Here is a 24,383-nt window from a genome sequence, read left to right on the forward strand (position 1 = left end):
AAAAATTTAAATTTTTGGGTTGAATTTATTTTTTTATATAATATCAAGGTTTTTTACAATCCAAGTGGCTAGAATTTGATTCCTGTTGTCCCATTCTTATAATAAAATATTTAATTTTCATATTTCAAATCCTAAAAGAAAGTACTTGATGTGGTGGGCTGGAAATCGTCGTTCAATATGAAAGTCTTGGCATGAAGGGATATATTAAGAAAATATATAATATAAAATAATATTAAAAAAAAAACCACATTCAAATCATGTAAAGTTTTTAAATTGAATTGATTAAGATTCATGTTGTATCTATCTCGTCCTAGGTAGCAATTAGCAACGTCTACTATTTCTTGCGATCTTATATATCATAGTGCAACTCAAGCTCTTCCTAATTAACAAAATCGCCGTCGTCCGCGTGGCGAGTCTTGACGTAAACGAGGAAAAAGTCTATTGTACTGTTTGGACCACCATATGACATTTCAAACCCTGACGGATCCGTATGTCCTATTGATCAGATTCTACAGATTTCACCATTCAGCAGTCTTTGACATTGACAATGTCCTCCCTCGATATCTCTTTGAATTTAAACTGAGCACAAGTCAAATTTCATGGAGTCGTGCCACTATAAATAGCACCATGAGGAGACCTATCTCAGTATCTGACAACCCAAGCAAACCCGAATCTTTCTTCAGTTAGCATAATTTCCTTGCTGCATAATACTTTCTGCCCAAAAAAGAAACTACATCTAGCTTTTGCTTACAGCTTTTTCTTTAGCATTAGTCTTTACACAAGATAGTGTATATTTTGTGCGCACAAACCTCCAAATCGCCTTTCAAATATATATACATGGAGAGAACAAAGTCATCCGTTGCACAAATTCAGGCCCCTACTTATGGAAACTTAGTAACCGTTCTTAGCATCGATGGGGGTGGTATTAGGGGCATCATTCCTGCAACCATTATTGCTTTCCTTGAATCTCAGCTTCAGGTATATATGATTAAAACGAACCTATATATAGCTAAGTAGCTAGGTATGACAGTATTTCTTTTATCAGCTAGCTAATCCTCAGACTGATAAGGTATATATAAATTTTGGGGTTGTCATTTGTCCTTTAACATGATAAGAGAAAATTTCTTACACACACAACATTTTGTGGGGCCTGCACTTTTTAAAGCAACAAATATAAAATAAAATTAAAGCACGCAAAACGAATCTCTATAACATTACACAATTATTTTTTCTACGACATAACTCTTATAAAACCCATATATATTTTTGTTAACAGAACAATGACTACTAACTAATACCAATCCTCCTATTATTAAGTCCTAACTCATGTCATTCATGTGGAGCCAATCATCTAAGAAAGTACAAGATGTTACTTGAGTTAGTTATAGCAAATGCAGATTACAATGTATTATTCGTGTAAACAAATTAAATCGTAATATTACATTATTTTATTTTTATTTTGAAAGAATAATTTAATTGATCATCTGGATGTGGGGCATGCAGGAGTTGGATGGTGAGGATGCAAGGCTTGCAGACTACTTTGATGTGATATCAGGAACAAGCACGGGAGGTCTTGTAACCGCTATGTTAACTGCTCCTGATCAAAATAATCGTCCACTTTTTGCTGCCAAAGATATCAAGCCCTTTTACATGGACCACTGCCCCAAAATTTTCCCACAATATAGGTATGTATAGAAGAATTTGTCTCTTTCTTTGTTTCTGTTGAAACGTACTTGTAATTTTAGGCATAATAATAATTGAGAAATTAAAGTTTTTGGGGTTCAATTCGTTGCAGAGGATTTTGTGGGACAATATTAGCAAAGGTAGTAAGATCTCTGGGAGGACCCAAATATGATGGGAAATACCTGCATGGGGTCGTCAGAGAGAAACTTGGTGACATTCGCTTGCATGAGACTCTCACCAACGTTGTCATTCCCACCTTCGACATTAAGAGCTTGCAGCCCACTATTTTCTCATCTTATCAGGTTTATTTCTATCTTCTCATCTCCACGTCTTTATTTGCTTTTCGCTAGTGTGATGAATTTTCTTCCAACGGAATAATTGTTGACTAATTTAGAAATAACTGTCTTTCAGGATACGAATACAATTGTTTAGTTAAAGGTAGCAATAGAATATCATTTCATATACCAGCTGAAAAAAAAAAAATTTGTTTCCCATCTGCTTAAGGCATTTATAGGTATAAATATGCAGAAAAAATTGTGTATCATTTTAAAGGATGTAAAATTGTGTCATTTTAAGTGAGAGAAAGAGATAGATAAAGGAGGAGAGAGAGTGGACAGAAAAATATAAAGGTGTGGGTCTCACTTCTTTGTAATAGTGAAAGGATATAAATTGTGTCATTTAAAAGGACAAACGTTTTTCCCATAAATATGTGGTTCCTCATTTCTGCTGTCACTGCTGATGGAAAAACTTGCAGCAAATATATTTACATTAAGATATGGAGACGGATTCTGAAATTAAAAAAAAAAAATATTCCAAGATACGGAACCGGATCCTGGTGGAAGTAAGTGTTGCTGCAAATTTTCTGATCTGCAGCAACAGGAGAACTATTAAAGCCATAAATATGATACCAGCTACTTACTTTTTTTTTCTGTCTACCACTCTACAATATCGTTATATCATAAACTCAACTATCTTTATCATTCTCTCTCCTATTGAGATTTTGATCTAAGAGTAAACACCATTTTTAGTCCCTGTCAATATCTACGAAGTCCTTTTTAGTCCCTGGCAATAAAAAAGGACCAAATTGGTCCCTGAAATTACAAAAAAAGGGCCATGTTAGTCCTTATGTCAACTCCCAAATATGTAGAGTGGCCTTTTTCTTGTACTTTCAGGGACCAATTTGGTCTTTTTTTATTGCCAGGGACTGAAAAGGACTTCGTAGATATTGCCAGAGACTAAAAAGGGTGTTTACTCTTGATCTAATGGTGTTGAAGAGCAGTAGGCAAAGGTAATCAGAAGAAAAGTAGGTAAAATAACTTATCCCATTATCAAATTATAATATCAATGTTTTTATGCTACTTATAAACTTTATGCTCTTTAACTTTTTTTAAAAAACTATTCTTATAAATGTATAAGGGATTAAAGGCAATGATTATGACCGACTCTGAGGAGTGAAAGTGAATCTTCTATTGTTAAAATTTCACATGTGAAAATTTTGTATCTAGCTTTCTCTTCACATACATTAAATAGGTGGAGTCCAATTATCATTTAAGAAGAAAGAGATACACACCAAAATTTCACATGACTGAAATTTTGATACAATAAGATCCATTCCGATGAGGAATACTGAATGTGTAAATATTCTTAGAAAAGTCTGTTACTAATTTAATTTAATAAAACCAAATGGATGATCAAAACAAAGGCTAAAAAGATTTGAAATTCCTGCAGCTGAAGATGAACCCTTGCTTGGATGCTAAACTCTCAGACATATGCATCAGCACGTCCGCTGCACCTACTTATCTCCCTGCTCACAACTTCATAAACCAAGATTCAAAAGGAAACATGCACGAATTCAACCTTATTGATGGTGGTGTTTGTGCAAATAACCCGGTATTCACTTATTATTTGTTATTAGAAATTTTATGTAATTACTAATGATTATATACATTTGAAGCATCGCTAATTTTTCTTTTCTTGGGGAACTTCATGATGCAGAGTTTAGTTGCGATCAACCAAGTGACTAAACAGATTATTAATGAGAATCCTGATTTCTTTCCAATAAAGCCTATGGAATATGGTCGGTTCCTAATAATATCAATAGGGACAGGGACAGCAAAAAATGAGGAAAAATTCAATGCAAAAATGGCAGCCAAATGGGGTCTATTGGACTGGCTAACTCATAGTGGTTGTACTCCCTTAATCGATGTTTTTACTCAATCCAGTGCTGACATGGTCGATTTCCATTTATCTACTCTCACTCAAGCACTTCATTCTGAAGATAATTACCTTCGAATTCAGGTATACTCCTAAAAAACAAAATTCTCTCTAGATAGTTCCTCCTTTAATTAGAAATAACATAACAACATAAGCCAAATATATATATTAAGCATTAATGATCAAATTTGTTGAACAACATGCAGGATGACACATTGACCGGAACAGATTCTTCAGTTGACATTTCTACAAAGGAGAACTTGGAAAAACTTTGCCAAATTGGTGAAAAGTTATTAAAGAAACGGGTCTCCAGGGTCAATTTAGATAATGGTTTTTGTGAGCCACTTCAAAATTGGGAAACCAATGAAGATGCTCTCAGAAGGTAACATTAAAATAGACATCTTCGTTATAAGTAGTAGTTCATTTAATTAAGATACATATTACAATCCAGTGACACATTTCAATTATCTATTTATATTAATAAGATATATGGTTTTGTTCCTTTCAGGTTTGCAAAAACACTTTCACACGAGAGGAGACTCCGTGAAATGAGATCCCCACACACTAAAAAGGCCTTTTAGTCCCATTTCCTTGTCTGATAATTTGCAAAGGGATTTGATTCCATCAGCTTTATTGATTCAATTGTTAAGATTTGCTGCTCATAGAACAGAGCGGGTTTTAGACATAGGTCAAAAAAAGAATAGTTGATTAAAAAAAATTGTAATTTATTCAGTATTTATTTATTTATTTTGCGAGCTTATTTATCAGTTGTAAAAAAATCTACTTACAGTAATAAATTATCACTCTTGATTTGATTGTTATTCTCCAATTCTTAGTGTGAAAGTCAGTTTGACACTTCTTTAGAATTGTGTACAAAATTAAATTAGAATATGATAGGCGCGTGGGCGCGTGGTTTTCCTTTTTAGAGCTCTGTTAGGTTTTCGGTGTTTTCATGGTGAGAAAAGGGTCGCGATCCCTAAATTCTGAGGGGGAAACAGTGATTAGGAGAGATTCAAAGAAAGCTAAAGGAGATTTGCTGATGGATCAGGTGATGCATGATGAACCTCTAGTTGCGGGCGCAATGGAGGTTGAAGGAGGAGGTGAGGGTCAACCGATTGATGTAGATAGGGCATTTCCAGCGCCTAGGAGTGAGGAAGAACCTAAAAGAGATCCGCGAAAGTTGGTCTCTTACAAGGATCATCTTCTGCGTGTGAATGGTGTCTGGGATGGTTTTCGCGAAGAGGAAGACAATGATTGGTTTGCAGAATGCAAAAGGGAGGAGTGCGAAGAAGAGGAAGCTCTCAAGGCATATGAGCAGTCAGGAGATGATGACCCTCTGAACCCATTTTACCAATTCGATATCCTGGAAAAGCTTGAACAATGCAAACGCTGGAGAAAGGCTTTGATTGTCAAACTCATGGGAAAGAGGTTAGGTGCTAAATTTCTTTGGAATCGTTTGCATAAACTCTGGAATCTGGAAGGAGATTATAAGGTCTTGGATCTGGAAAATAGCCATTATATGGTTGAATTTGAGAAAGTGCAGGACTACCTGTTTGTGCAGCAGCAGGGGCCATGGATTGTGGCTGATCATTACCTCATTGTTCAGAGGTGGAGGCCTAATTTTAACCCATATGATGACAGGGTGAAAAAACTAGCTATATGGATCAGGATACCAGGAGTCCCTAGGGAATTTTATACATACAAAGACCTATGGAGAATGGGGAATATGGTGGGGAGAACATTGAGGATTGATGAAAGCTCACTGAGGATCAGTGGTTATGGGCAACTAGAAGAGATCACTGACAGGGGCAGGTTTGCCAGAATTTGTGTGGAGATTGATTTAAGCAAAAGCCTTCTCTCAAAATTCCGAATTGGGCAGAGGCAACTGTTCATTGGGTATGAAGGATTACACATGATTTGCTTTCTATGTGGCCAGTATGGTCACAGGAAGGACCAATGTGTGTTAAATCCGGAAAATGTAAAGAAAGCTAGCAAGGATGTTGGGGAAGAGAACCTGTGCCAGAATTTGGAGCATGATCAAAGTGTAGAAGGGAATAAGGAAGATGTCGAAAGAAGCCAAGAAGAAGATGGCTTTGGAAGCTGGATGACAGTTCAAAGAAGGAATAATAAAAGGCAGGTGCAGAACCAGAAACAAAAGGAGGTTCAGGTGAGCAAGGAGAAATTGGCAACAGATGGGGGTGGAAAATCCCCGAAAATAGATGCAGCTGGTTCAAGGTTTGGTCCCCTGGATAGTGTAGCAGGAGAGGGTTCTCATGGTGTGAAGGGGAGCTCCCCTGAGCTGGGAACTGATAGTACCAAATCTGTTGGGGATCCCAGTCAACAGAGAAAGAACCAGAATGGAAGAAGGAAAAAAAACATTCCTGGAGGTAGTGGTGTGAAACAAAATCTTGTTGCAGAGAACAAAGATTTGGGGACTAAGGGGAGTTACTCCTTTTACCAAGAGTCTCCTAAGGGGAAGTTGCAAGCCAATATAACAAGGGAGGCCATCCTGGTTGAAAAGGGGAGCAAAGGGAATAAACCTGGGAGCTGTAGTGCAGGCTTGACAAATAGAAGTAGTGTAGCTCCTGTTTTGATGTCCTCTGGAGTTAAAGAAGTTCCTCCGGATGGTGTTGGTGAAGGCAAGGAGCTATGCCAGGAAGGAAGGTCTGCAATGGCTTTGGATGATATTACCAATGGCATGGGGAGTAGGAGCACAACCAATGCTTTGGTTGTTTGAGGTCTGTTTTCTGGTCTATTTCATTTTCACTTTCATAGTGTGTACATGGAATTGTAGAGGAGCGGGGAAAAAAGGGTTTTCCTCTCTCATAAAGGATATGGTGTTCCAGAATAAAATTCAAGTTTTAGCTTTACTAGAAACTAGAATAAGTGGTAATAAGGCTGAGAGAGTCATTAGAAGTCTTGGTTTTGATAGTTTTTTCATTAGAGATGTTGTGGGCTACTCTGGTGGAATTTGGCTACTATGAAATAATAGATTTACCAATGTGAGAATAATTGAGGAGAATCATCAGTTCATTCATACAAACCTGTATTGGGTAGCTTCGGGTGAGGAAGAGAATTTTACCTTCATTTATGGCAGTCCTAAGAGGCCTGAGAGGGCTGCCCTGTGGTCTGGTTTAAGGAATATTGCTGACAGGGGTCTGGATAAATGGGCAGTAATGGGGGATTTTAATGCCTATTTGGAAGTGAGTGATAAGCAAGGTGGAGCTGATGTGAACTGGGGAAGCATGCAAGAATTCGCCAATTGCTTAAGTGACTGTGGCCTGTCAGATTTAGGCTTCTCTGGTCCCAAGTTTACATGGAAGAGAGGAGCACTTCAAGAAAGGATTGATAGGCTGTTAGGCAATGAGGGGTGGATGCTGAGTTTCCCTAATAGATCTATTTCTCACATTCATTACTATGGGTTTGATCATAGACCTCTAGTTTTGAAAAATGGCAACGAAGGATACTCGGCTGGAGGGGTCTAGCCCTTCAGATTTTTAGCAGCATGGCTAACAAATGAGAGCTTTGGTGGGATTGTGCAAAGCTGTTGGAGTGGTAATAAGGGTTGGGTTGCTTCTAAAGAGGATTTTCATAAGGAAGCTGTGGAGTGGCATCACCTTAAGTTCAAAGAGGACCAGAAGAAAAAGTTGAATATCCAAAGAAGGATAAGGGGTGTGGATTTACAACTCAGCAGGGGTCCTAATGAATCTCTTGAAAGACTTCATAGGGATTTATGGCAGGAACTAAATAAAATCTTCATTCAGGAGGAGATTACTTGGTTTCAAAGGTCTAGGAATAACTGGCTTGCTTATGGAGATAGGAATTCAAGGTTTTTCCATGCTACAACAGTTGCCAGAAACAGAAGGAACAAAATCATGTCCCTGAAGGATGAGCAGGATGAGTGGATACAAGACCCAGAAGCCTTAAAAGAGATGGTGATTGGTTTCTTTAAAAATCTATATAAAGAGGAGTGTCTGGATGCTCAGATTTCAAACATTGTAAACCTGTTTCCAGTGCTTGATAGTCAGGAATGGGCAAACATTGGGATTAATCCTGGGCTGGAGGAAATCAGGAGAACCATCTTCAAAATGTAGCCCTTTAAAGCCCCTGGAGTTGATGGATTACATGTTGTGTTCTTCCATACACAGTGGGGTACAGTGGGAGGATCTGTGGCTGAGATGGTTATGGAGGTTTTCAATGAACCTCCTAAGGTTGCAGGTATCAACCAAACTTTAGTTTGCTTAATTCCGAAGGTAGATAACCCTGAATTGATAAGCCAATTTCGTCCTATAAGCTTATGTAATGTCATTTACAAAGTTGTCTCTAAGATTATCACTGCTAGGCTAAAGAAGCATATGAGCCTCTTAATAATGCCTAACCAATGCAGTTTTATTCAAGGAAGACAGGCTTCTGACAATATTATCATTAGCCAGGAAATATTTCATTCTATGAGAACCAAAAAAGGCAAGAAGGGCTGGATGGCTATTAAGGTAGATTTAGAAAAAGCCTATGATAGAGTAAGGTGGTCTTTCTTGGAGGAAACCTTAAGCTTGACTGGGTTACCCGTGAAGCTAGTGGAGCTCATCATGGCCTATGTGACTTCTACCTCCATGAATATCCTTTGGAATGGGTCCCAAACGGAGTACTTTGCTCCCACTAGAGGGATTAGACAAGGAGATCCCCTTTCTCCTTACCTATTTGTTTTATGCATTGAGAGGTTAGGACATTTGATTAATGATGCAGTGGAGAAGAAAGAGTGCCATCCGGTTAAGTTGGGTAGAAATGGGCCACCTATATCTCACCTTTTCTTTGCTGATGATCTTTTACTTTTCTCAGAAGCTAGTGAAGACCAAGCCTCTCTGATCAGGAATGTACTGGACCAGTTTTGTAGTGTTTCTGGTCAGAAAATCAGTAGGAGTAAAACCAGGTGCTTCTTCTCTAGGAATGTGAATCACATCAGAAGAAAGGATCTAAGCCTTAACATGAACTTCTCAGTCACAGCTGATTTAGGGAAATATCTTGGAATCCCCATTCTGCATAAGAGAGTGAATAAAAACACTTTCGGGTTCATCTTGGATAAAACAAATAGGAAACTCAGTGCTTGGAAGGAAAAAACTCTTTCCTTAGCTGGCAGGACTGTCCTAACAAAATCAGTGTTGGCAGCACTGCCTTCCTATGCTATGCAGACTTCTCTTATTCCTATTGGAACCTGTGAAGCTGTAGAACAGAAGATGAGGAGCTTTATCTGGGGCTCAAGTTCGGAAAAGAGGAAGATTCATGCCTCCCCTTGGAATGTGGTGTGCAGGTCGAAGGTTAATGGGGGGCTGGGCATCCATAATCTCAGATTGGTTAATAAAGCTTGCATGGTGAAGATTGGGCATGGTTTGATGTCTCATAGAGAAGAGTTATGGGTTCAAGTGCTGAGAAATAAGTATAAAGTGGAAAATGGACTGTTGGCCAATATTCCCAAGAAGACAGGTTGCTCTAATCTTTGGATGGGAGTCTCTCGGGTTTGGGATAAGGTTTATGAAGGCTCCAAAATGATGGTGGGGAATGGGATGGGAACCTCCTTTTGGTTTGATAAGTGGCTGTCAATTGGCCCTCTTGTTAATCACAAAACTCAGGACATCCCATTTGATTTGCAGGGGATGATGGTAGCAAATATGGTGGATGAAAATGGAGGCTGGAATTGGCAGGAGTTCATCTATTTGATTTCTCAAGAAGCTACTAATCTCATTGCTGGAGTATGCCCTCCAAATCCTGAGGAGGAGGGTGATAGGGTAATATAGGATCTTTCTCAAGATGGGCGTTTCTCTATGAAATCTGCTTTCAACCTGCTTTGTGAGGGAGAGAAAAATAATCTCAATCTTCATTGGAATGCTGTTTGGGACTGGTTAGGACCCCCTCGAGCTAAATCTTTTTTGTGGTTGCTGCTTGGTGAGAACTTGCTAACTAACTCAAGGAGGTTTCAAAGGCACATAGCTGAGTCAAACCTGTGTCCTAGATGCCTATTGGGCAGGGAGGATTGTATGCATGTGATTAGGGATTGTGCTTGGTCAGAGAGAACTTGGAGAACTCTGGTGAATCCAGGTAGGTGGCTTGAGTTCATGGCCCTTCCTTTACAAGCTTGGCTATATGTTAACCTGGACCCTAAAAAGTGTATGGTTAATGGAGATAATGGTCACATTTTGTTTGGGCTAGTCTGTTGGTTCATCTGGAAGGAAAGAAATAAGCTTATCTTTGAAGGAGAGGTTCCTAGTGAGGTTAATACTTCTAGATTGGCCTGTACTTATCTTGCTAACTATCTGGATGCTAATAGATTATACTGCAAAGCTAGGTTGCAGAATAACAGGAAAAAGGTAACTCTGGTGCAGTGGAGAGCCCCACCTGTTGGCTGGTTTAAATTGAACACTGATGGTTCATCTAAAGTCAGGAGTTTGCAAGGAGGCTGTGGGGGTGTAATTCGAGATGCTGTTGGTCGATGGGTCAAGGGGTTTGCTAAGAATCTAGGGAATTGCAGTGCTATTAAAGCTGAGATCTGGGGTATCTACTGGGGGATGCAAATGGCATGGGATATCGGCCATAGGAAAGTAATAGTGGAAGGAGATTCCCTTGTTGCTTTGGGGATGATCAATGAGGGGGTAGCTGGGAACCACCCTTTGGCTGGCTTAGTTAACAAAATCAGGTTGATGAGGACTTGGGATTGGCAATTGGTGTTTGTCCACACATTCAGAGAATGTAATGGTGTTGCTGACTGGCTTGCCAACTTGGCCATATCGCTAGGATGTGATATCACTTTTTTTGAAAACCCTCCTGATGGATGTACTGCTGATGTAGGATGGGATTTTAGTGGGGTTGCCTGGCCTAGAATGGTCAGGGATGTAGTTACTTTTTAGTTGCTTTTAATTCCTTTGTTATTCAAAAAAAAAAAAAAAGAATTGTGTACAAAATTTAAAGAATGAAGCTTTCCATCTATCACACAATTGAGTAAAAAAGAAAATTGTATATGCATTATAGAACTAACTTGTAACTCCTACAAATAAGACTCAGTATTTTGTTAAAAAAGTGATGTTAAAATAATTTTGAGAGGATAATCTCTGTTAGAAAAATTGCTTCACCAATAAATGCAGTTCCACGAAATACATGGAGGAAATCAAGTTATGCAATAATCAAATCATGCAATAATACAAAATTAAAGTGTACCACACTTAAATATATGATACAAGAAAAAGAAAAATTCAAGCCCACTGCTTTACAATGTGTTCTTAAGACAATTTTGCTCTTTCTACTGTGCACAAGATTCGTGGACAATTATCTCCGATGATAGGACAATTACATCTATTCTTGTGGCGACACTTCCACATAGAATAGCCTCATCAAACTCAACTTTTGTCTAATTAATCGCACTGGAGTAGAAGAATACAAATGCAAAGAATGTACAAAATCAATAGAAAAAAACTCTAGACTGAAAAATCTGTTCTCCATAATATTTGTAAAAAACATAAGGTCACAATTTAAATGACACTCATTCAAAGATGAAACAACACATCCGTTTGACGATGAAATTACACATCTTTTCAAATCAAACTTCTTTTTCATAAATATAATTAATTCCAACATATTTTAAAAAAACAAAAACAAAAATAGTAAAACCCACACCTTTGCCCTATATGCTTTTGTCCAGTTTAAGTCATAGACTATGGGAGAATTCATGTTACACGTCAAGAACAATGATGACAACCAAATATATATAAAGAACAGAGCCCACACACATAAACGGAGGTCGGACGAAAGACATATAGCCATATGAAGTTTCAAGTACATTTGCCTGCGAATTTTAAAAAAATCAGGGATGGTGGGTTTTCGGCAATAGGGGTAGTCCATCTTAAGGTCTTTAGGCACTCTGATTCCATTTTTGGGGTCTGTTTTGGAGAATTCCAACCATACAGAGCAGTTTGACAAAAATTAAAGTCTTTAAAGTTCGTGGACTACAATGTGCACTCTTTCTAACTCTTAGCTCTGATTAAAAATGGCTAAATGTTGTTCCTATGATATTATAAAGCTATAATCATTTGATGTTAGTGAGTATCATGGTTGGAAATTACATGTTTAATTTGGTGTAAAAGAACATGAAATATTCTATATTGTATTAAGTGATTTTGCATCTATCATTGAAAAAGCGGATGAATATCAATGGAACTAAGACAAAGACTTTTGTAGGGATTACTTGGTAAATTCTTTAAATCCTCGTCTAGCTATGACTTATAGTGAGTATAAGATGGCGAAATAGATATAAGATCACTTGAATGCTCAGTTCCAAAAATAAGAGGAGCTTTTCAAAACTCTCCTAGCAGAGAAGTTTTTTTAATTCAAATTTAACATGAATTCAAGCATCACCTCTCAGTTAATTGAACTTGAGAACATTAGAAACAAGCTAAAAGATGATAAATCTAATATGTATGATAATGTTTTTGTCGATCTTGTGTTGAGTAAGCTACTTGATGAATGGAGTTCTTTCAAGACTGAAATTGTAAGAACCCGCAACGTTAAATTAGGAATATAAATAATTTAATTATGAGTTTAAAAAATAATTCCATAATTGACTTTGGATAAATATAGAAAGATTAGAATAATTATCGAGAAGGTCAAATAACGCTTAAATCATTTTTTTGATGAAAAGTGCATATAACGGTTCTGCTTCACAATATAAATGCGTACCGGTGAAGTATTCCAAATAATTATAATAAAAATACAAATATTTCTCAAAAAATGTCTAGGTTAAGAATATCAAGTTTGGGGTAAAAATAATGAGCAGTGATGTCAGAACTAATACCGACTAGGTATAAAATGCGTGCCGGTGAAGTGTTTCGAAAAATTGTAATGAAAATATGATAATTCCTAGAAAAATGTCTGGGTTCAGAATACTAAGTTTGGAAGAAAAATGATTAGCGAAGCTATTAGAACTAATAATGTTAATTAGTGGGGACACTTATATAAATAGTCATTTGTACAATGCCCTAGGTCAATTTCTGATCCCAAGGTTGATCCCCCATTGCTGCCACCTTCCTCTCTTCTTGAAGACTTGAGCTTTGTTGATCCTAAGGCTTAGCCAAAAATCCACCTTTCTCCACTCTTATGTTATAGAAACACCATTAAACATTGTAAAGCTTGAGCCTTGTGAGAGAAAAATCATGTATTGAGAGTTGAGATTCTGCTGCATGAAAGGAAGGGCTGACACTTGTATTCTTTTTTTTCTTTTTTTTTTGTAAATAACACTTGTATTCTTAGAGTGTGAACCATTAATACACTCTAGGAAGCTCCAGGAATCAAACTTTGTGAAGAAAGAACCTACCTTCACTACTAGAAAAGTCTTAATTTTCGACCGAAATTTTTCCATCAAAATTAGAGACGGAATTTTTGACGAAAAACATATTTCGTCGATGTTTTCAACAAAAATAATATTCCGTCAAGAATTTTTGATGAAAAATTAATTCCATCGAAAATTTTATAAAATAAATGAAAAAGAAATTAAATTTTTGAATTTTTTTGGCGAAAAATGAATTCCGTCGAAAACCTTATAATAAATAAATGAAAAAGAAATTACATTTTTGAAATTTTCGACGGAAAATGAATTCGGTCGAAAATCTTCGACGAAAAATAAATTCCGCCAAAAATCTTATAAAAAATAAACAAAATAGAAATTATATTTGTGATTTTTTCGACGAAAATGAATTCGGTTGAAAAATTTTTATGGAAAAAGAATTTCGTCGAAAGTCTTATAAAAAATAAATCAAAAATAAATTATATTTGTGAAATTTTTGACAGAAAATGAATTCCGTCGAAATTTTTTGACGCAAAACGAATTCCATCGAAAATCTTATAAAAACATAAATCAAAAATAAATTTTATTTGTGAATTTTTCGACGGAAAAAAAATTTCGTCGCAAACCTTATAAAAAATTATTAAAAAAGAAATTAAATTTGTAAATTTTTCGACGAAAAATGAATTCTATCGAAATGTTATAAAAAAAATAAATTATATTTGTGAATTTTTTGAGAGAAAATGAATTCCGTCGAAAATCTTATAAAAAATAAATCATAAAACAAATTAAATATATGATGATACATTAAGAAAGTGTGATTACTTAGAAACCACTTAAAGTCACTTAATCTACATTTTTCTCTCCCACTGTCGCTCTTTCTCCCCATTTCTCTGCTGCCAACTGTGAGCTCTGTTGGAGATAAAGGGAAGCTTGATTATTCCATTTTTAGTCATATTTTGCCAAAAACACGTCTCACAAAACTTGTTCCACTTGCAGTAGGATTATATCCCTGTTTATCTCGGACATTATGAGAGTGAGATTATATCTCCGTTTATCCGAGAAACAAACGGAACTTTGTCATATTTGATACTCCGTATGGAGTGACACTTGTGGTCATATCCTGATGGTATGTGATCTTTTGATGACCATCATTGATTACCGAGAAACAAAAAGAAAGATAGTATGTTATGAACAAATGCTTTTGAAATATTTTATGGTCCAATTTTTTCATAATTAGATCCATAGTGGTTAATTCATTTATCATTTAAGCGGCTGTGGTTTAAGATTTTCACTTACACTCATTGTGGTAACATGAATTTGACTTAGACTTTGACAAAAATTCAAATTAATTATTATTTTATTTTATCTATTTTTAACCCGATAACATTAGATTTTTTTAAAAAAAATGGAATTTCTGATTTTGATAATACATATATTAATTAACTTAAAATAAATATTTTTTTAATTTTAAGCATATTTATAAAGTGAAATAAAAAAATTAAGATAATATAATTGAAAAATTAAATATTTTTATATTTATAATTGAAATAGTGATAAATGAATTATTAAATTTTTAATTTTATTTGATGATATAATTGAAAAAGTAAATATTTTATATTTATAAGTTTGTAAGTTATATATTTTGTATCTGTAATGTTAATGTGTTTAAGATCTCAAGATTAAATGGTAAATTTTGTTAACCACAACGAGACTGATTTATACTTTGCATTCAAATGGTGACGCTTTTACTGATAGTTGTGCGGCCAACGGCCGCTCGAGTGGGGTCTTGCTCCACTTTGATTTTCCCACCCACAGGTCAGCTTTCCCACCACATTTTCGCACATTGGTGTGGTTGCTTCCCACAGTGGCACCATCTCTCTTTGTAGCTTCATTCTAGGTCTTCTTCATTTTCTCTCTCATTCTGCTCTTCTCCCATCCACGACATTTTGAAGGTTCTTCTTCTTCTTCTTCACGAGCCCCATGTCTAATATTTGGGTATTGTCTTGTGTTCTTCTTGGCAGAGACCCATAACTGTGTTGGAGATTTCTTGAAAGTTCATTTCCTCCTTCTTCACAAAGGTCCAGTTTGGAATCTTCTTCCTTTTTAGGATTAATTGTCTTTTGTATGGCATTAATGGTCTTTTGTATGCTTTTGTTTTGGTTGGATTAACTTATTTGGTTGAAGGTGGTGGCAATAAAAAGAAAGGTTGAAGTGGATTTCAGGGTTTAGAAGAGAAAAGTGAAGATGAAGTTGAATACTCTGCTAAATCTAAAGCTTCCGAGGCAATGGACCCTGACAAATGAGGTTTAAGTTGCATAAAATTCGTTATATTATTTTTGAGTGAAACTGTAGGTGTAACACCTCGTGTTAACCCGGTTTGTTAACATGTCATCGTATTAAGCCACGCTTAATTTAAAATTTGCAGAATATCTTTTTCTTTTCAATTATGACGTCATTATACTTAGCCAAGTTGATTACTTAATCATTTTTCATAAAAACATCGCCTGTATGTAAATTGCAAAAGACAGCTAACTGAAATACCTTATAATGTAAATATCTGTGTGTATCTAAGTCACGGATCTACAACACGTAGTCTGGACATAATCCTGATACATTATTTGACTCCAAACTAAAACATCAAAGTCAAATCAATGTAGCATGGACAATCCTCATGCTCACCAAATAAGGCAACAATGCGCAACTGCAGTCTCAAATCAAATATCATAATAAGGACAGAAAACATAAACAGCAGCCAATATCCAGTCATGTCAGCATACAGCAAATATATAATCAACTAAGCTCCGGCCTCCTGCCGCCAGAGGCATCAGCCCCCAAATTCCCTGAACCTGAAATAAGCGTCCCAAAACGTGGGGTGAGATCTCTAAACAAGAAATCTCAGTAAGACAAGGGGTCCTCAAGGATCTTCCACCCCAAGCTCACTTACATGTGCAATATAAGTTCAAAAGGCAGTTTAACAGTATAAGTTCTCAAAATAGTGCAATGCAGCAAATAATCATGTCATGTGTGTTATAACATTTCTACTGATCAAAGAAATGTATGAATCTATCTAAACCCACACAGTACTAGCCATTGTTGTACCCGCCCACAGGACCACCCTTTGGCCTCCTGTAGGCGTAACACCACATACATATCATAAGCAATTGCACTTAACAGCTCATTAACATTTCGATAAAATAGTACATGAAAACACATCATGCATACAACCATCTCCCCATAGAAAATGGTGGAACCAACAATGGCTAAACCGAGGACACGAAAGCTTACCTCTCAAGCAATCAATCCAAACCAAGTCCATAAGCTCAATGTCACCAAACAGCACAATCACAGTCTGTTTATATCAGAAATATCATCAATAACCAAACTTTAACGATTCATTTCATCATGACACTTTTCCTATTTCGTTTACATCTTTTCTAGTTCATAATTATCAAGTATTAAGTCCCTCAATTAAAGGTATCACTGTTTCCCAACAGTAACCCCAACTTCATAGGCCATCATGCCCAAATGGGGACTTTTCCACGCATTAAAACTGGTTTCTGGTCATTTTCACAGGTGGTAATCGATTACCAAACACATGGTAATCGATTACTGACATAGGTAACCAATTACCAAAAACACGGTAATCGATTACTGAACTAGGTAACCGATTACCAAAAACATGGTAATCGATTACTGCACATGGTAACCGATTACCAACAAAAGGTAATCGATTACCACGCGGGAAGAACAGTTTTCTGGAGAATTTTTTTGCACAATTCGAAGCAAAAATGGCTCCCTGTGATCCAAGGTTCGGTTTTGACCCAAACAAGCTATTTTCATGAAATTTCAAAGAGAAAGTTCAAGGTATACCTATAGAGGCTCAAACTCAGCAGAAAATAGGCTCCTACACCTCACAACCTCCAAGACAGCAGCTCCCTCACTCAACACAACACCCACAACTCAGAAATGGCTGGACTTTCACCCACCCAAGGCTAGAGCACACTCTTATAAGCAACTTTGGTGAAGGAACTAAGTGGAAAGGTGCTCTCTTGGAGCTTCAATATGGAGGAGAGAAGGTGGGAGAAGGTGGCTGCCTCCCTAGGTTCAGAAAATGCTACGTAGAAGATGAAGGACTGACCTAGGATCATGTGCCCTTGGGTATTTATTGGGCCTACCTTTATTTCTCTGGCCATTAGAATGTTTATACACACATGACATGGATATATGCTGCATTGCACGGATTTTGAAATGCTGATGATATTATGCTTTTGAACTTATATTGCACATGTAAGTGAGCTTGGGGTGGAGAGCTCCTTAAAGACCCCTTATCTTACTGAGATTTCTTTTTAGAGATCTCACCCCGTGTTGGGGCACATTTTCAGGTACAGGTACCTCTGAAGTTGAGACCTCTGGTGGCAGGAGGCCAAAGTTGAGCTGATTATGCATGTTGATGTATTGATATGCCTGCATTTCTGTTATGCCTTGCTATCAGTATATTGCTAGTTGATTTGAGACATTGTTGACTTTGTTGCCTTATTTGGTGAGCATGGGGGTTGTCCATGACATATTGATATCAGTTATGTCTTTAGACTTGAGTTGTACTTATGTATCAGGATTTGGTCCGGTCTACGTGTTGTAGTTCCGTGACTTGATACTATTTATGATATGAGGATATTCAGTTAGTTATTTATTGCAATTTACATACAGGAGATATTTTGAAAAAGAATAAGTAATCCACTTGGTTAATAAATAATGATATCATAATTGAAAAGAAAAAGTTAGCTTCCGCATTTATTTAGCTGCACTATTACTATATGTATGTTTAATACACCGGATGCACACGGGGTGTTACAGTGACATTATTACCTTCAAAAGTACTAGAGCTATAAAGACCAAGCTAGACCCAAATAGTCGGCACAATGAAGTGTCAAAAGAGGCTCAACGTCACGGGTTTAAACAAAGTGACTCAAACAAACATGCATTCACAAAAAAGGAGTTCAAACTACCAAAAAGGACCGGGAACAAACCCTGCAATATTAATTGTAAATTTAAAACGAGCTCAAAGGCCCCCAAAACAACAAAAAGTATAGTACAAAATGGGTATCCTGGACGAAGATCGATTTCAGATAAAAAGAAAAAGCCTTAAGGCCAGCACCCGGATCTGCCCAAACAGGGCAACGGAGAAGCACGAACAAGGCATCCTACAAAAGGACCAAATGAAGTCTTCAAAAGATCCGAACATGACCGGAGTACAAAAACAAAACAGCCAGACATCCCGGACTTCTAGACTGTCAGACTGAGGGGGCAAGCATAGGTACGCAACAATCAAAATAGAGTGAGGAAAAGCAACAACCTTTTTAAGTTGAGATCTTGGCAAGGCCATCTAAAGAAAGGTTAGCCAGTCCCAAGCTAGTACCTCAACCATAAAAGGTTAGGGGAAGAATACTAGAGCAACATAGTTAGTACCTGGCTTATGAAACCCGGCACCAAAATTCAAAGGCTGAGGTAAAATTTAGATCATGAAGCACAAAAAGAAAGTCCCTCGGCGTGAACCAGGGTGTATCCAAAGAACAAAATCTGGACTGTGGAACAACAAGATTACTTGGATGTTAGATAAAGCATCGCAACTCGGTCAAAAAAGTTCAACTCGGCGTACGAAATCGGAACATGATGAATTACAATAAAGACATGGTTATCCCGACCAGCCAAATAATGCATGGCACTTAACCTAGAATACGGAGGTCAAATCTAGTTGTTATAAGTAATATAATATTCACCCCGGTAGCCGCCCCGGACACCCAGATTACCGGGTTAGAATGCAACTGTTATGGACTCATATAAGAGGCTCATATTATAGAAGGCCCAAGAAAGGGCAACATAAAAATGAAGTAATGCAAATAAAGGAAATGATCATTAATTATTATGAATCATAATACGACAGCTATGAACCTGGACATGGGCCCTCAGAAGAGCTACCCAAGGTCCAGAATTCTACTACCTATAGGCCAACTCTATAAATAAAGGGTTAAGATAACCAGGTACATACACTCTAAACCGTCATTCTTATTTATCATTGTGTATACACCCCACCCTTTTGTTATGCTGTTATTATCATAATGCGTAGTGATTCGCTGTTCTCTGAGGTACTTTTTTTCAGAGGAATTTGAGAGAGGGCATTCAGATCCGATATTGACATATTAATCACAAGACTAGACATCTCTGTCCCTATGACAGAATAGTTTTCAAAAAAAAAAAACTATTTGTGTTAAATTATTATAACTTGTGGTGGCTCCTTCGACTGCTCCATTCTTATGGTACCGTGAAAGAATTTCATAGCCGCCACCTTTTTTTTTTATAGAACATTTAAGCAAGTTGTTTAAATCAGAGGCGGGGTGGCGATCAAAACCCCACAGCTTAATAACATAGGTAGTGTTGGAAATAATGTCACAAAATTATTAAACAAAGAGCGGGAACGATTGGTTATTATGTTACCCGCCGCCGATCATTATTTTAGTTATATGCGTTATTTTTTTCATAAACTAGTTAATTAGGAGCCAATAAAAATTAATTCAGCTAATAAGTATCATAACGTTTCGCTTCACGTTCCCTAAGGAATGAGACGAACTTGTGAAATCGCCAGTGCCCACTGGTGTATGTTCTTGACATGCAAGTCTCCAATGAATTTCCAAACACAAATATTAAGGAATAGTATAATATAAAATAATAATAATCTATTTATCTAAAAATTTAAATGTTTGGGTTGAATTGATTTTTTATATAATATGAAGGTTTTTACAATCCAAGTACGTACTGAGTACTAGAGTTTAATTACTGTTGTCCCATTCTTATAATAAAATATTTAATTTTAGGGAAAATTATTTATCATTTTAAATGACATAAAGTTATGTCATTTTAGGAGAGAGATAAACACACACAAAAATTTATTATTAAAATTTTAAATTAAAAAACTACTCACTTTTTCTCTTCCATGATTTTCATTTTTTATGTTTATTTCTCTTCTAAAATGACATAACTTATATCATTTAAAATGACAAAACCGTACCCTTAATTTTAATATTTCAAATCCTAAAAGAAAGACGCTTGATGTGGTGGGCCTGGAAATCGTTTGGCATGCAGGGATATATCAAGAAAAAAATATAATATATGTTGAACCTATCTAGCTCGTCCAAGGTTGCTATCATGCGATCTTATATCATTGTGCAACTCAAGCTCTTCATAATTAACCAAATCGCCATGGCACGCGTGGTGAGTCTTCGGTAAACGAGGAAAAAGTCTATATTGTACTTTTTGGACCACCATGTCACATTTCAATCCTTGACGGATATATCGTGTGTCCTATTCAGCAGTCTTTGACTATGTCCTCCCTAGTTACCTCTTTGAATTTTAACTGAGAACAAATCAAATTTCATGGGGTCATGCCACTATAAATAGCACCATGAGCAGACCTATCTGACAACCCAAGCAAACCCGAATCTTTCTTCAGTTAGCATAAATTCCTTGTTGCATTATACTTTCTGCCCAAAAAAAGAAACTACAGCCTTTGCTTTCAGCTTTTTCTTTAGCATTAGTCTTTACACAAGATAGTGTATATTTTGTGCACACAAACCTCCAAATCGCCTTTCAAATATATATACATGGAGAGAACAAAGTCATCCGTTGCACAAATTCAAGCCCCTACTTATGGAAACTTAGTAACAGTTCTTAGCATCGATGGGGGTGGTATTAGGGGCATCATTCCTGCAACCATTATTGCTTTCCTTGAATCTCAGCTTCAGGTATATATAATTAAAATGAACCTATAGCTTAGTAGAAAGCTATGTAAGTATTTCTTTTATCAGCTAGCTAATCCTCATTAATTAAGGTATATATATATATATATATATATAGTTAAGATCAGAACCATGAATCCTAACTAAAACTATTAATCCTATTATTAAGTCGTAACTCATATCATTCATGTGGAGCCAATAAACTAAGGAAGTACAAGATGTTACTAGTTATAGCAAATGCAGATTACAATGTATTATTGGTATAAACAAATTAAGAAGTCATATAGAAGCATTATTTTATTATTTTGAAAGAATAATTAAATTGTATCATGCAGGAGTTGGATGGTGAGGATGCAAGGCTTGCAGACTACTTTGATGTGATATCAGGAACAAGCACGGGAGGTCTTGTAACTGCTATGTTAACTGCTCCTGATCAAAATAATCGTCCACTTTTTGCCGCCAAAGATATCAAGCCCTTTTACATGGACCACTGCCCCAAAATTTTCCCACAATATAGGTAATAAATATTTGTATAGAAGGATCCAACTCTTTCTTTATTTTGTTAAATGTACTTGTAATATGAGGTATAATAATAATTGAGAAATTAAAGTTTTGGGGTTCAATTTGTTGCAGAGGATTTTGTGGGACACTATTAGCGAAGGTAGTAAGATCTCTGGGAGGACCCAAATATGATGGGAAATACCTGCATGGGGTCGTCAGAGAGAAACTTGGTGACATTCGCTTGCATGAGACTCTCACCAACGTTGTCATTCCCACCTTCGACATAAAGAGCTTGCAGCCAACTATTTTCTCATCTTATCAGGTTTACTTCTTTCTCTCCTCTCCACGTCTTTATTTGTTTTTCATTGCTCAAATGAATCTTCTTCCAACTTGCATGGTGTGGGGTAGGGCCTATAATTATTTGTTCAGAGCCTTCATCTTGTACTTTCAGCAGTATCCCAAACAGAAAAATTCTTGACTAAGATAGAAATAATTATATTTTAGGATACGAAAATAATTTTATTTTATTTTTGAAGAAAATAATTGTTTTGTTAAAGGCAGCCAGTCGTCCTCATCTATAAATAATAGAATATTAGATCGTATATAGAACAGCATGAACTGCATGATAAAAGAAAAAAAATTAAAACCAAAGTAATTTTGTGTTTTCCTTTTTCGTTTTTCTCAGTTAATAAATTACAACTATATTATAACTGTTTTAATCTACTTTTCTATTTTTTGCTGTTTAACTTTTGTTTTTAATATTTTTATATATAAACTTATAGAGTAAATACTCTTTTTGCTCCTCAGCAAATTTTACGACTCCCGTTTTAGTCCCTAGCAAATAAAAAGGTCTATTTTAGTCCCTAAGAAATTCAAAATGGACCCATTTAATTGAAATCGTGGTCCCTCACAAATTCAAAAAAGATCCATATTAGTCCTTAAAAGGACTAAAACTGGTCCATTTTGAATTTATTAGAGACTACGATGGGCCTTTTTATTTGCTAGGGACTAAAGCGGTTATCGTAAAATTTGCTAAGGACCAAAAAGGATATTTGCTCAAACTTATATTAGACATATAAAGGTAATGAATATGATTGACCGTCAGGAACACATTTAAAAGAAAAGACTCTTACTAATTCAATTTAATAAAATCAAATAGATGATCAAAAGATTTGAAATTAATGCAGATTAAGATGAACCCTTGCTTATTGGATGCTAAACTCTCTGACATATGCATTAGCACGTCCGCTGCACCTACTTATCTCCCTGCCTACAACTTCATAAACCAAGATTCAAAAGGAAAGGTGCACGAATTTAACCTTATTGATGGTGGTGTTTGTGCAAATAACCCGGTATGTGTAAATATTCACTTATTATTTGTTATTTGAAATTTTATTTAATTATAATGATTACTACGTTGTAAGCATCGCTAATTTTTCTTTTCTTGGGGAAATTATGCAGACTTTAGTTGCCATGAACGAAGTAACAAAGCAGATCATTGATGAGAATTCTGATTTCTTTCCAATAAAGCCTCTAGAATATGATCGGTTCCTAATAATATCAATAGGGACAGGCACAGCAAAAAATGAGGAAAAATTCAATGCAAAAATGGCAGCCAAATGGGGTCTATTGGACTGGCTAACTCATAGTGGTTGTACTCCCTTAATCGATGTTTTTACTCAATCCAGTGCTGATATGGTTGATTTCCATTTATCTACTCTTACTCAAGCACTTCATTCTGAAGATAATTACCTTCGCATACAGGTAAATTCCTAAAGATCAAAATTCTCTCTTGATAGTTCTTCCTTTAGAAATAACATAAGGGTTAATTTTTTTTTTGTAAAGTTACTTTAGACAACTTTTTCGAACGTTCACCAAAACGATGTCGTTTTAGAGCGAAAATCATAGTATATTTGTAATTTTAATTTATTTATTCTAATTTTTTAATTTTTTTAATCCTAAAATGGCATCGCTTCAGTGAATATTAGACAAAATTGTCTAAAGTAACGTTAGATACTTTTTTTCCTAAGAACATATGTCAAAAATATATATTAAGCATAAATGATCATATTTGCTCGACAACATGCAGGATGACACATTGACCGGAACAGATTCTTCAGTTGACATTTCTACAAAGGAGAACTTGGGAAAACTTTGCCAAATTGGTGAAAAGCTATTAAAGAAACCAGTCTCCAGGGTCAATTTAGATAATGGTCTGTTTGAGCCGCTTCAAAATGGGGAAACCAATGAAGATGCTCTCAGAAGGTAAGATTAAAATAGACATCTTCATCATTAATAGTATAGTTCATTTAATTACGATGCATATTACAATCCATGTGTAACACATTACAATGATACTAATAACACATTTGATTCTATTGTATTCAGGTTTGCAAAAATACTTTCACAAGAGAGGAGACTCCGTGAAATGAGATCCCCACACACTAAAAAGGCCTTCTAGTCCCATTTTCTCATCTTATATTTTGCAGAGGCATTTGATTCTATCATCTTCATTGATTCAATTATTGTTTAGATTTGTTTCTCATAGAACAAAACAGGTTTTAGGTAGAGGCCAAAAATAGAATCGTTGATTAGAAAAATTTGTAATTTCTGTATTGATTTATTTATTTGTGAGCATCTGTATCAATTGCATATCTACTGTCAATAATAAATTCTAACTCTCGATTCAATTGTTATTCTCTAATTCTCTGTGTAAAAGTCAACTTATCACTTGTTTAGAATCGTACCTACAAAAATTTTAAGAATGAAACTTTCACATGAATTTGACCCTGAATTTTTATCAGAATTTAAATTTGATATATACCAAACTAATTAACCTAAATAGTGGCTAATTCACATAATGTTAAACTTAC

At 35.9% G+C, this 24,383-nt stretch overlaps 3 protein-coding genes across 5 annotated transcripts; all 3 read left to right on the forward strand.

Annotated features, from left to right (window-relative positions):
* The first annotated feature begins 837 nt into the window (after nucleotides 1-837).
* Nucleotides 838-4,283, forward strand: LOC133289649 (patatin-like protein 2). 2 transcript variants are annotated; one of them, XM_061487630.1, is made up of 6 exons: nucleotides 838-978; nucleotides 1,504-1,685; nucleotides 1,796-1,985; nucleotides 3,412-3,573; nucleotides 3,679-3,981; nucleotides 4,104-4,283. In XM_061487630.1, exons 1-6 carry the CDS (start codon nucleotides 838-840, stop codon nucleotides 4,281-4,283), a joined length of 1,158 nt encoding a protein of 385 aa, XP_061343614.1. The 2 variants fall into 2 exon arrangements, with proteins under 2 accessions (XP_061343614.1, XP_061343615.1); XM_061487631.1 differs by having other exon boundaries at nucleotides 838-942.
* A 2,448-nt stretch (nucleotides 4,284-6,731) lies between these two features.
* LOC133289659 (uncharacterized) lies at nucleotides 6,732-7,991 on the forward strand. The gene is made up of 3 exons (XM_061487652.1): nucleotides 6,732-6,861; nucleotides 6,955-7,376; nucleotides 7,461-7,991. Exons 1-3 carry the CDS (start codon nucleotides 6,732-6,734, stop codon nucleotides 7,989-7,991), a joined length of 1,083 nt encoding a protein of 360 aa, XP_061343636.1.
* A 12,883-nt stretch (nucleotides 7,992-20,874) lies between these two features.
* LOC133289650 (patatin-like protein 2) lies at nucleotides 20,875-23,779 on the forward strand. 2 transcript variants are annotated; one of them, XM_061487632.1, is made up of 6 exons: nucleotides 20,875-21,015; nucleotides 21,345-21,526; nucleotides 21,643-21,832; nucleotides 22,698-22,862; nucleotides 22,972-23,274; nucleotides 23,600-23,779. In XM_061487632.1, the coding sequence occupies exons 1-6, from the start codon at nucleotides 20,875-20,877 to the stop codon at nucleotides 23,777-23,779; spliced, it is 1,161 nt and encodes a 386-aa protein (XP_061343616.1). The 2 variants fall into 2 exon arrangements, with proteins under 2 accessions (XP_061343616.1, XP_061343617.1); XM_061487633.1 differs by having other exon boundaries at nucleotides 20,875-20,979.
* Nucleotides 23,780-24,383: the final 604 nt, after the last annotated feature.

This window comes from Gastrolobium bilobum, unplaced genomic scaffold (assembly GCF_033153095.1).
Source record: "Gastrolobium bilobum isolate Gb01-03AN ecotype WA unplaced genomic scaffold, APGP_CSIRO_Gbil_v1 utg1031, whole genome shotgun sequence".
Classification (NCBI taxonomy): domain Eukaryota; kingdom Viridiplantae; phylum Streptophyta; class Magnoliopsida; order Fabales; family Fabaceae; genus Gastrolobium; species Gastrolobium bilobum.